General features: G+C 45.5%; 1 protein-coding gene across 1 annotated transcript in view; it reads right to left on the bottom strand.

The window, feature by feature from the left end:
- The window catches only part of TRPM3 (transient receptor potential cation channel subfamily M member 3), a 350032-nt gene that overhangs the window by 114874 nt on the left and 223019 nt on the right, over positions 1 to 12139 (bottom strand). Inside the window, exon 8 of the mRNA XM_064140553.1 lies at positions 3634 to 3757. Coding sequence (XP_063996623.1) covers positions 3634 to 3757 — 124 coding nt within the window. The remainder of the gene's footprint in view (positions 1 to 3633; positions 3758 to 12139) is intronic.

Here is a 12139-nt window from a genome sequence, read left to right as displayed (position 1 = left end):
AGATTAGAAGGGGAAAAGCACAAATCCAGGCTTGCTAGAAATAAGCCTGAGGGCAGCACACCCACATTTGAAGTATAGTGTGTTAGTGAAGAGGAGTACAAGGTTGTCATGAGGTTATGCAGAGAGAAAATGAGGAAGGCCAAAGCCCAAGTACACATTCATCTGTCTCAGCTGTCAGAGGCAACAAGAAATGCCTCTACAAATATATTAGCAACAAAAGCAGGACGAAGAAAAATCTCCGTCCTTTATTAGCTGGAGGGGGGAATGTAGTAGTCAAGGATGAGTAAAAGGCTGAGGTACTCAATGCCTTCTTTGTCTCAAGTCTTTGGTAGTAGAACAAGTTTCTTGCTAAGATACCCAACACCCTCAGCTGGAAGATAGACATGGGAAGCACAATGCCTTATAATCAAAAAAGAAATGGTTGGTGACCTGCTGCATCAGTCCACAGGGATGGATAGCATATACCCAAGGATAGTGAGAGAGCTGGCAGAAGTGCTTACCAAGCCATTTTCCATCACTTCCCAGCAACTAACTGGGGAGGTTCCAGTTGACTGGAGACTGGTACATGTGATGCCTATCTACAATAAGGGCTGGAAGAAGGACTCAGAGAACTACAGACCTGTCAGTCCGACCTTGGTGTTGGGGAAGGTCACGTGCTGATCATCTTGAGTGCCACTATGAAGCATGTGCAGGGCAACCAAGTGATCAGGCTCAGTCTGCACAGGCTCATGAAGGCCAAGTCCTGCTTGGCAAACCTGATCTCCTTTTATGACAAGGTGACCCACTTAGTGGATAAGGGAAAGGCTATGGATGTTGTGTACCTGGACTTCAGTAAAGCATTTGACACTGCTTCCCACTGTGTCCCACAGTGACACAGCATCCTCCTGGAGAAACTGGCTGCTCATGACTACAATGGGTAGATGCTTCATTGGGTTAAAAAATAGGTTGATGGCTGGGCATAAAGAGTAAATGGAGTTAACTCCAGTTGATGGCTGGTCATTAGTGGTGTTTTCCAGGGCTCAGTACTGGGAGACTAGTTCTCCTTGATGTCTTTCTCAGTCATCTGGATGAGGGGATCGAGTGCACCCTTACTAAGTTTGCAGATAACACTAAGTTAGGAGAGGGTGTTGATCTGCTTGAGGGCAGAAAGACTCCTCAGAAGGACCTGGACAGGCTGGAGGGTATCAGTCAAGGTCAACTGCCTGACGATTAACAAGTCCAAGTGTTGGGTCCTGCACCCGGGTCATGACAACCCCCTGCAATGCTACAGGCATGGGGAAAGTGGCTGGAAAGTTGCCTGGCAGAAAGTGATCTAGCTGTGTGGATTGATGGGTGGCTGAACATGAGCCAGCAGTGTGCTCAGGTTTACATTAAGGCCAACATGATTGTGTCTTGTATGAGAAAAAGCATGGCCAGCAGAACCAGGGAAGTGATTGTTCCTCTATACTCAGACCTAGTGAGGCCACACCTCATGTACTCTGCTCAGTTTTGGGGCCCCCACTACACAAAGACATTAAAGTGCTGGAACAGGTCTAGGGAAGTCAATGAAGCCGGTGAGGGGTCTGGAGAAGAGGTGTTATAAGAAGTGGCTGAGGGGTCTGGGATTTTTTAGTCTAGAGAAGAAGAGGCTGAGTAGAGACTGCATTGCTCTCTATAATTACCTGAAAGGAGGTTGTAGTGAGGTGGGTGTCTGCCTCTTCTCCCTAGTAACAAGTGATAGAATGAGAGGAAATGATCTCAGCTTGCACCAACGTAAGTTTAGATTGGTTATTAGAAGAAACTTTTTCACTGAAAGGGTTATCAAACACTGGAATAGGTGGCCTAGGGAGGTGGTTGAATCACCATCCCTGGAGGTGTTCAAAAAACACAGAGATGTGGTGCTAAAGGACATGGTTTAGTACCAGGCTGAGTGGAGTTAGATAACGTGTGGGGTTTATGGCCTTAAAGATATTTTTCTAACCAAAATGATTCTATGATTTTATGACCTATCATTATTTATAATTTTTATGTTTGCATGTAGAACCATGGCTCACAAGTACATCCTATATGTATATATTATTATTACTACATTAACAGAAGTGGGCATAAAAGAACAAGTATCATTCCCTAAGGAGGTTCCTTTGCTAATCATTGATAAGAAATCTTACAGCAAATTCACTAAGGTATACACTACACATGCAAAGCAGACTCAAGTCCCACTGAGGTCACGGCACATCTTGACAACCATAAATGGTTGGGGAAAGTATTTATCAAGCATTATCATATATTTTTCTGAGTGTCTTTAATGCAGAGGAGATTTTGGAGGGGAAAAAAAACCCCTCTGTCTTGATACAGTTCACTAAGGGAAGAAGTCACAGCATATGCCTTACAGGCTGCACTGCCTGGTTGTGAGTGGTGCCTAAAGTCTGCTGTATAGTTTGAATTCTGATTGTGGGGGTAAGAAGGCAGCAGGGACAGATGTATTTCCAATTTCACCAACCATCTACATTGCAATGCCATAGTGAAATTGCAATCTGCTGTCCTGTCTTCCCTGAAAAGCTGTCCTCTCTGCTGTTGTCCAGGGTACCTGCCAGACGATCGTGGAACATGTAAACAACTAGTCATGCATGAGGAAGGCTGACCACTTTTTGATGGATGCATAAGCTGCAAACTACTGAGCAGAATACCATGCTTTTGGCAAGCTAAACCAGATAAAGAAAAACGTTCTATTTTGCAAAGCTCTATCTAAAATGGCAGCCTCATTTTAAAAAGACTTTCTAGCCATTCTTCACTGTTTCTTGCCAATGATTAATTACTCGATGCCATATTTACGACTAAAATTAAGAGGCAGTGCAGAGGATGAAGCTGCAAAAGACTCACACAGAAAATTAAACTCTCTAAAACAACTGAGTCAATTGTTCTTTTTGAATGCTACTGTAGCCTAAAGGTTGCATATTGCCATCAGCCTGGATTCTACGAAAATGAGATATAAAATGAAAATAAACCCTAGAAGTAATATTAAAGTTGAAAATCTGAAGCACGTCTATCCAGTTTGTAATAAATAAAAACAGCTGAAGCCATATCTTAACTTCTGTTACAATGTGATTTTTCTTCCTCAAAAGCAGCATCGTGTGGAACTTTCAAGAAACTGTTGCAGGACCTTGTGTTCCTCTGGGAAGTGTAAGTATGGAACAGCCTTACCACAGCAAAACAGGAGCTTCACTCATCCCCTTCACACATTTCCATAATAAAATAGTAGCCCTAGTGACACTTGTGCAGCTCTACAGCATCTTTAAAGTATGATCCCACAGACAGATGAACAATTATGTTTCCAGGGGTTTCCTGGAGTTGAATGAGGTAGAATTTTAATCATACACCTAGGGACAATGGAACAATATCTGTACTCTACCAGCTGCACTTTGTCCTGACAAAGGATATCTAAAGGAATATACAAGGGTAACGGATCTGTTGGACTAATCACTTAAAATGGGAAAAAATAGCTTAAAGCAAACAAAAATCAGCATTATGTAGTATCTTTTTAGGGTCTGGACTACAGGGATCAGCCCTACAAAACTCTTCAGCAGATATCTGAAAGATATGATCAAAGCAATACACAGAGCTCTTTATTTGACTCTAAGGAAAATGTGAACATACCAACTCCTTCTTCTTCATGCACTCCATGAGGACTATGAAGAGGTGCTGTGCCTGGGTTCGGGTGTATGTGAAAGTCTTCTGTATGGTGACTAGCAACTGGTCCCTCAAGGACTCGTTGATAAGTCTGAAATTAAAAGAGGAAAAATGTGAGTAGAAAACCAGACATGAAGGAACACTGCAACTTCAGCCAAGTGTCAAAGGTCAAACACGCAGGAGTTAGACAACAACTTACTGCAGGTTGCTTTGGATGTGTTTGAATGACTGGAATTCCTGGGGCACTGCTCTAGAAAAAAGAAACTGATCATGCTGTAGTCCTCAACTCCAAGATTTTTATTTCAGTTCCCACATATTGCATGACAGAATGTCAGTCAAACTGCCAGCTCTGAGAGATTTCCTAACAAAACCAGGAACCACACTGTCTAGATTTGAGGGAGACCAATACTTCTAGATGAAGTGAAGAGCTCTTTCTACCAGTGAGTTACCAGAGTTCATATCATGATCCATCTTATGAAACTGGGAGCATTTCTATTATTAGTATTTTTTGTTCTAGCTTAAATATCCCAACAGCTTATTGATGCTGCACAGGAGCAGGTTAGAAAGCAACAAAGCTTTATCTGTTCTATAGTTGACTTGAAGAAACCATTTTGCTTTTGTTCATGCTGATCTTCCTCCTTGGTCCTTGTTGTTAATACTTGCAAAAAATTTTTTGGCCTCAGGACCAAAAAAAAAACCAAAAAATAATATTACATGGAATATTAGCACTTGTACCATACCCCTTGATATCAAAAAGCCCATTACTCAGGGCTGTCCTGGGTGAAGCACTGCTCTTCTTACTGTCTTACAAAATAGTGGGGTACAGTGTAGAACATGTATCCTCTGCTGTGTAAAAGTTTCTATACCACAGCAGTGTGATCACTTAAACATGATAGGTGTTTCAAATTGTCTGAGTCAGAATATTTTACAGCATAAGTAGTCTTTAATCATCTTTAAACTAGGTTTGAGGGGGGTAGGGGGTGAAACCAGGCTCTTCACAAAGGAAGCTGAGGGAGGTAAGCCGGGGTCAGGGGCAAAATCAGCAGCCCAGCTGAAGTGCATGTACACTAATGCACGCAGTATGGGCAACAGGCAGGATGAGGCTTGGTGCAACAGGAAGGCTGCAATGTGGTTGCTATCACAAAAACTTGGTGGGATGCATCACATGACTGTAATGCTACAATGAATGGATAGAGGCTTTTCAGGAAAGATGGGAGCAGGAGAGGGGATGGAGGGGTGGCCCTGTATGTTAGGGAAGTCCTTGATGCCACGGAGCTTGTAGCTAATGATGAGTGGGTTCAGCGCCTATGGGTAAAAATCTGAGGGCAGACCAATAAGACTGACATACTGCTGGAGTCTGTTACAGGCTGCTCAAACAGGGAGAGGAGGTGGATGTGTTATTCTATGAACAACTGCAAGATGTATCAAGACTGCCAGCTCTTGTTCTTGTGACTTTACCTGCTGGGAACTTAGCACAGATGTGGCAGTCTAGAAGGTTTTTAGAGAGTACAGAGGATAGATTCCTGACCCAGCTGGTGTGCCAGCCTACCAGGGGTGAGGCTCTGCTCCACCTGCTCTTTCAAATAGAGAAGGGCTGTTGGGAGATGTGGTGGTCAGAGGCTGTCTGGGGTGCAGTGATGTGCTAGTTAGAAGCAAGCTGGAATGTTTTGGTAAAAGAACTTGATAACAGGCAGTGGAATGAAAAACAATTGTGTCTCCTTCTCTCACAGTCACGCTGAGAACTCTGGGAAGAAGAAGTAAACTTTCTCCATTTTGTCTTTCACTTCTGCCTTTGACTTCAGACCTAGTCACATCTCATTAACCTTGCTCCTACTAACCTTGCTCCCTAACCTCTTGGCCGCACCTCTCTTCTTCCTGAGAACTGGGGTAAGGTTGAGAGGGCCGGGGGGAGGTGTTGGGGTGGTTTGAAAGCCCCTCCTGGCGACTCAGGTTTCTGGGAGGGGAGTTGTGCTTTTGTATTGTTTATCCTTTGTATATTTCTGTATATAATTGTATATAACTGTATATATTGTAAATAGCTGCTTGTAAATTCTGCTAGCTGTAAATAAATTGCTTCATCTATATTCCCAGGGTCTGTCTGAGTTAGCTGGGGCAAATACAAAGTGTGGGGGGGTGGGTAAGAGCCCAAACCATCACAAGTGACCCCAAAAGAATAGTTTTCAATATGCAGTGAAGCTAGAAGGGGCATCAACAAAACATCCACAGAAGAATTCTGGAGGGCAGACTTCAGCTTATTCAAAGAACTAACTCAAAGGGTACCTTGGGAAAAAGCCCTTAAAAATAAAAGGGTCTGGGAAAGTTGGACCTACTTCAAGAAAGAAATCTTGAAGGCACAGGAACAGGCTGTGCTGATGTGCTGAAAGCAGAGCCACTGGGAAAGATGACCAGCCTGGATGGATGAGAGACTGTGAAGGAACTAAAGGGAAAAAAAGAGGGCATATCACCTTTGGAAAGAGGGGGTGGTAACTCAGGAAAAATTTAAGGGTGTTGCCGGGTCGGGTATGAAGAAAATTAGAGAGGCAAAAGCCCAGTTAGAACTTAGACTGGGCACTGCTGTGAATGATAACAGGAAGTGTTCCTATAAATATATTAATGACAAAAAGAGGGGCAAGGATAACCTCCACTTTCTATTGGACAAGGAGGGGATGTGACTAGAGATAAGGAAAAGGCAGAGGTGCTTAACAACTTCTTTGTCTCAATTTTCAATAGCAAGTCACGTTGTCCTCAGGATAGCTGGCCTCTTGAGCTGGTAGGTGGGGTCAGGAAGCAGAGCAGCCTACCTATAATCCAGGAGGAAGTAGTTAAGGACTTGTTGAGTCACTTGGATCTTCACAAGTCTATGGGATCAGATGGGACCCATCCTAGGGGGATAAGGGAGCTGGCAGATGAGCTGGCCAAGCCACTCTCCATCATTTATCGACAGTCCTGGCTCACTGGAGAGGTCCCCGAAGACTGGAAGCTGCCAATGTGATGCCCATCCACAAGAAGGGTTGGAAGAAGGACCCAGGAAATTCCAGACCTGTCAGCCTGACCTCAATGCCATGCAAGATAATGGAGCAGATCATCTTGAGTGCAATCACAGAGCACATACAGGATGGCCAGAGGATCAGACTCAGCCAGCACAGATTTAGGAGGGGCAGGTCCTGCTTGACCAACTTGATCTCTTTTTATGACAGGGTGACCCACACTGTGGATGTGGGGAAGGCTGTGAATGTAGTCTACCTGGACTTCAGCAAAGCCTTTGACACTGTCTGCCATAGCAAACTCCTGGTTGCGCTGTCAGTCCCTGGCTTGGGCAGGGGTACTCTGCACTAGCTTAAGAACTGTCTGGATGGCTGGGCCCAGAGAGTGGTGGTGAATGGTGCCACATCCAGTTGGCATTACTAGTGGTGTGCCCCAAGGATCAGTGCTTCATTGATGACCTGGATGAGGGAATTGAGTCCAGCATCAGTAAGTTTGCAGATGACACCAAGTTGGGAACATGTATCAATCTGTTAGAGGGTAGGAGGGCCCTGCAGAGGGACTGGACAGGCTGGAAAGAAGGCTGCAGTCCAATGCCATGAGCTTTAACAAGGTCAAGTGCAGGATTCTGCACTTTGGCCACAACAACCCCAAGCAGTGCTACAGGCTGGGGATGGAGTGGCTGGAGAGCAGCCAGGCAGAGAGGGACCTGAGGGTACTGATTGATAGCCAACTGAAGATGAGCCAGCAGTGTGCCCAGGTGGCCAAGAGGCCAACAGCATCCTGGCCTGTATCAGAAATAGTGTGGCCAGCAGGACCAGGGAAGTAATTCTGCCTCTGTACTCAGCACTGGTCAGGCCACATCCTGTGTACTGTGTCCAGTTTTGGGCCCCTCAATTTAAGAAAGATGTTATGGTGCTTGAATGTGTCCAGAGAAGGGCAATAAGACTGGTGAGGGGGCTGGAGCACAAGCCCTGTGAGGAGCAGCTGAGGGAGCTGGGATTGTTTAGCCTGGAGAAGAGGAGGCTCTGGGCAGATGTCATTTCTCTCTACACCTACCTGAAAAGAGGTTGTAGCCAGGCTGGGGTTGGTCTGTTCTCCCAGGCACCCATTGACAGGACACAGTCTCAAACTGCACCAGGGCAGGTTTAGGTTGGACATTAGGAAGAAATTCTTCATGTAAAGAGTGATTGGCCATTGGAATGGGCTGCCCAGGGAGGTGGTGGAGTCACCATCCATGGAGGTGCTTAAAAGGAGGCTGGATAAGGCACTTAGTGCTACGGTTTAGTTAATTAGAAGGGTTAGGTGATAGGTGGGACTCGATGATCCTATAGGTATTTTCCTAGTTAATTCTGTGATCTATGGAAATGAAAACTAGAGAATATTAAAGAATGTTCATGAATCACAATTTACAACAGAAAGTAATCAAAGATCTAGTCCAGCAGCAACTGCAATTATCAGAATCAGAAGAGTATCTAAAACTCATTGTTAGCCATTAGTGTTGTAGTGTTAGTAAAAGTTGCCTACATTTCTCTGCCCAAAGGAACCTGCAGGATATTCACTACACAACTGAATCTCAGATGATTTAACTACGTACTCTTTACACTTTTAGCAAACATTTCATTAGTAGAGACAATGACTGCAAACGGTGAAGAGGTACAGAGGTGCACAGGAACCTACAGAATTGAAAAACTCTGAGGCTACATTACCCTGAGAGTCTTAGCCCATGGGATTCCTGCAAGTAGATCTTCCAAGAGTACAAGGTTAGCCCTGAGGGTGTCCAGGGCTATAATTTTACTTATTGTTGTGCTTCTACCTTGTATAATACTAAACTCCATCATGTCATGATCAGTGTCACCAAGGCCCTTCCTGATCTTGATATCCCCCACCAGACCTTCTTTAGTAGTTAATACAAGGTCCAGCAGTGCACCTCTCTTTGTTGACTCCTCCACTACCTCGTTCAAGAAATTATCCTGCAGTGGCAAGAGCCTTTGGAACTGAATGTGTCTGGCTGCGTGGGCTTTACAAAAAACATCAGGGTGATTGAAGCTGCCCATGAGTACCAAGGAGTGTGTTCTAGAGGCGACTTCCAGTTGACTGTAGAAGGCCTCATCAACATCTTCTGCTTGGTTTGGTGGTCTACAAAGTAGACACTCACAACAGCCTCATCCCCCTTTTCATGTCCCTTAATTGTTACCCACAAACTTCCTCAACATATGTCACAGTATCACAGTATCATCAGGGTCGGAAGAGACCTCATAGATCATCAAGTCCAACCCTTTACCACAGAGCTCAAGGCTAGACCATGGCACCAAGTGCCACGTCCAATCCTGCCTTGAACTGCCCCAGGGACAGCGACTCCACCACCTCCCCAGGCAGCCCATTCAGTGTCCAATGACTCAGTGAAGAACTTTCGCCTCACCTCGAGCTTAAATCTCCCCTGGCGCAGACTGAGGCTGTGTCCTCTCGTTCTGGAGCTGGCCACCTGAGAGAAGAGAGCAACCTCCTCCTGGCCACAACCACCCCTCAGGTAGTTGTAGACAGCAATAAGGTCACCCCTGAGCCTCCTCTTCTCCAGGCTAAACAATCCCAGCTCCCTCAGCCTCTCCTCGTAGGGCTGTGCTCAAGGCCTCTCCCCAGCCTCGTCGCCCTTCTCTGGACACGCTCAAGCATCTCAATGTCCTTCCTAAACTGGGGGCCCAGAACTGAACACAGTACTCAAGGTGTGGTCTAACCAGTGCAGAGTACAGGGGCAGAATGACCTCCCTGCTCCTGCTGACCACACCATTCCTGATGCAGGCCAGGATGCCACTGGCTCTCTTGGCCACCTGGGCACACTGCTGACTCATGTTCAGGCAGGTATCAATCAGCACCCCCAGATCCCTCTCTGTTTGGCTGCTCTCCAGGCACTCTGACTGCAGCCTGTATCTCTGCATGTGGTTGTTGTGGCCAAAGTGCAGCACCTTGCACTTGGAGCTATTGAATGCCATCCCATTGGGCTCTGCCCATCTGTCCAGGTGGTCAAGGTCCCGCTCCAGAGCCCTTCTGCTCTCCAACCCAGCCACATCTGCCCCTAGCTTAGTGTCATCTGCAAACTTGCTGATGACTGACTCCATGCCCTCATCCAGATCATCTATGAAGATGTTAAAGAGGATGGGGCCCAGCACTGATCCCTGAGGGACACCACTAGTGACAGCCGCCAGCTGGATGTGGCACCATTCACCACCACTCTCTGGGTCCGGCCCTCCAGCCAGTTTCTAACCCAGCACAGAGTGTTGCCATCCAAGCCGTGGGCTGACAGCTTAGCCAGCAGTTTGCTGTGGGGGACAGTGTCAAAGGCCTTGCTGAAGTCCAGATAGACCACATCCACAGGCCTCCTCCCCACGTCCACCAAGCAGGTCACCTGATCATAGAAGGAGATCAGGTTAGAAAGGCAGGATCTGCCCTTCCTAAACCCATGCTGGCTGGACCTGAGCCCTTTGCCATCCCTCAGGTGCGCAGTTATTGCCCCCAAGATAACCTGCTCCATCAGTTTCCCTGGCACTGAGGTCAGGCTGACAGGTCTGTAGTTCCCAGGTTCCTCCATCCGACCCTTCTTGTGGATGGGGACCACGTTGGCCATTTTCCAGTCTCCTGGGACCTCTCTGGTGAGCCAGGACTGCTGGAAAATGATGGAGAGTGGCTTGGCCAGCTCAGCTGCCAGCTCTCTCAGCACCCTGGGATGGATCCCATCTGGTCCCATGGACTTGTGGGTGTCCAGGTGGCTCAGCAGGTCCTGAACTAATTCCTCATGAATTTCCAGGGGAACACACCGCTCCCCGACCCCATCCCCCAGTTCAAGAGGCCACTTGCTTTTCAACATAGAGAGCAACACCACTGCCTTGCCTTGTTGGTCTGTCTTTTCAAAACAGTACCTAGCCTTCCATGACAGCATTCCAGTCATGGGAGCTGCCCCACCATGTTTCAGTGATTGCAATTATATCACAGTCATGCAACCTAACTCAGATCTTCTACTCCTCCTGCTTATTCTCCATACTCTGTGCATTGGTATACAAGCATTTCATAGAGGGATTTAAGTCTTTAATTTTCATTCTTGCTATCTGTCCATTCCCAGTCACTTCTGTGGTAACTAACCTGTTAGAGAGACCTGTGTTTTTATTGTCACTTATCCCACCTCCAATGGGATGGCAGATGGAAAGCTGTCCTTAGGCTCTTCTTGTGAGCCTGGTTTTATCTGCTGAAAGGGCTTTAAACTAGGCTCAAAGGGGAAGGAGATAAACCCCCTTCTAATCTTGGCCACAAGGGCATATTTCTAGCTCATGGTCATCACTCTGTCTATCAGAATCCCCAGGTCCCTTCACTCTATGCTGTTCTCCAACAGGTCAGTCCCCAGTCTGTACTGGTACATGAATTATGGATTAAAAATATTAACAAAATGCTTTGAAATTCTCTGAACTGCACACAATCTGTTCCTAAATTTGAATTAGTGATTTTGTCCCTTCCTTCCTTCCTTCCTTCCTTCCTTCCTTCCTTCCTTCCTTCCTTCCTTCCTTCCTTCCTTCCTTCCTTCCTTCCTTCCTTCCTTCCTTCCTTCCTTCCTTCCTTCCTCCCTCCTTGCTCCTTTCCTCCTTCCTTTCTCACTTCCTTCCTTACATGTTTTTATTCACAATAAGTAAAGTATACCCAAAAATATCATTGTGATGTTAAAAGTATTCCCTGTCCTCCTTTTATGGGAAGTTTAGGGGACTTCCTGTTTTAATTATGACTTGCAAGCCATATGTAAATGACATGATCAGAGGCTCTGCTGATATTTTATTCCATTGGAAGTACAAATAAGGCACAGTTGTGCAACTCTGTGGAACTGATTGAATTTCTCATATTCCATGCATTTTTCACAGTATTGTTATGATAAGAGACAGAAAATAAAACTGTTCTATTCAGACAGGGGTGTTTTCTGAATGCTTTTATGAGGAGACAGCTTTACTAGCAGCTCTTAACTGATGGTTGTTTTCCTACACAATTTTCCTCTTTCTATGTTTATTAAATGGTTGCCCTCTCACCAAGTGAGAGATGATTATATTTCAACAAATTATGTTCTTCTCTGCAGCTTCTGATTGCAAAGTACTTTGTTACAAGAGAAAAGCAATGATATCAAAATACGTAGTATGAAAACAATCTCCAAAATAATTCAGATGTGGCAGTATTTACAATTCTCCATGAAGTGGGAGATACTATGGGGAATACAGAGGACCAACATCACACCTACATTACGATCCCTTTTGCTCAAAGAGAAAAAATCCTTGTAATTTCCCTGTTAGAAAAGAAAGATTTAAATAATACCTTTCAGTTATGAAGCCTAAAATCTATGCCATGGTGGATGCAGACAGATCAATCCCAAGGCAATCTTTAACGATTCTCACATGAGGATACTGATTTAAAGCACAGAAAATGTTTCATGTTCCCTTGTAAACATTAAAAGCACTTTTTTGTG

This window comes from Pogoniulus pusillus, chromosome Z, assembly GCF_015220805.1.
Source record: "Pogoniulus pusillus isolate bPogPus1 chromosome Z, bPogPus1.pri, whole genome shotgun sequence".
In the NCBI taxonomy this organism is placed as follows: Eukaryota; Metazoa; Chordata; class Aves; order Piciformes; family Lybiidae; genus Pogoniulus; species Pogoniulus pusillus.
Note: the sequence above shows the minus strand (reverse complement) of the source record. Positions and strands in the feature narration are given on the sequence as shown.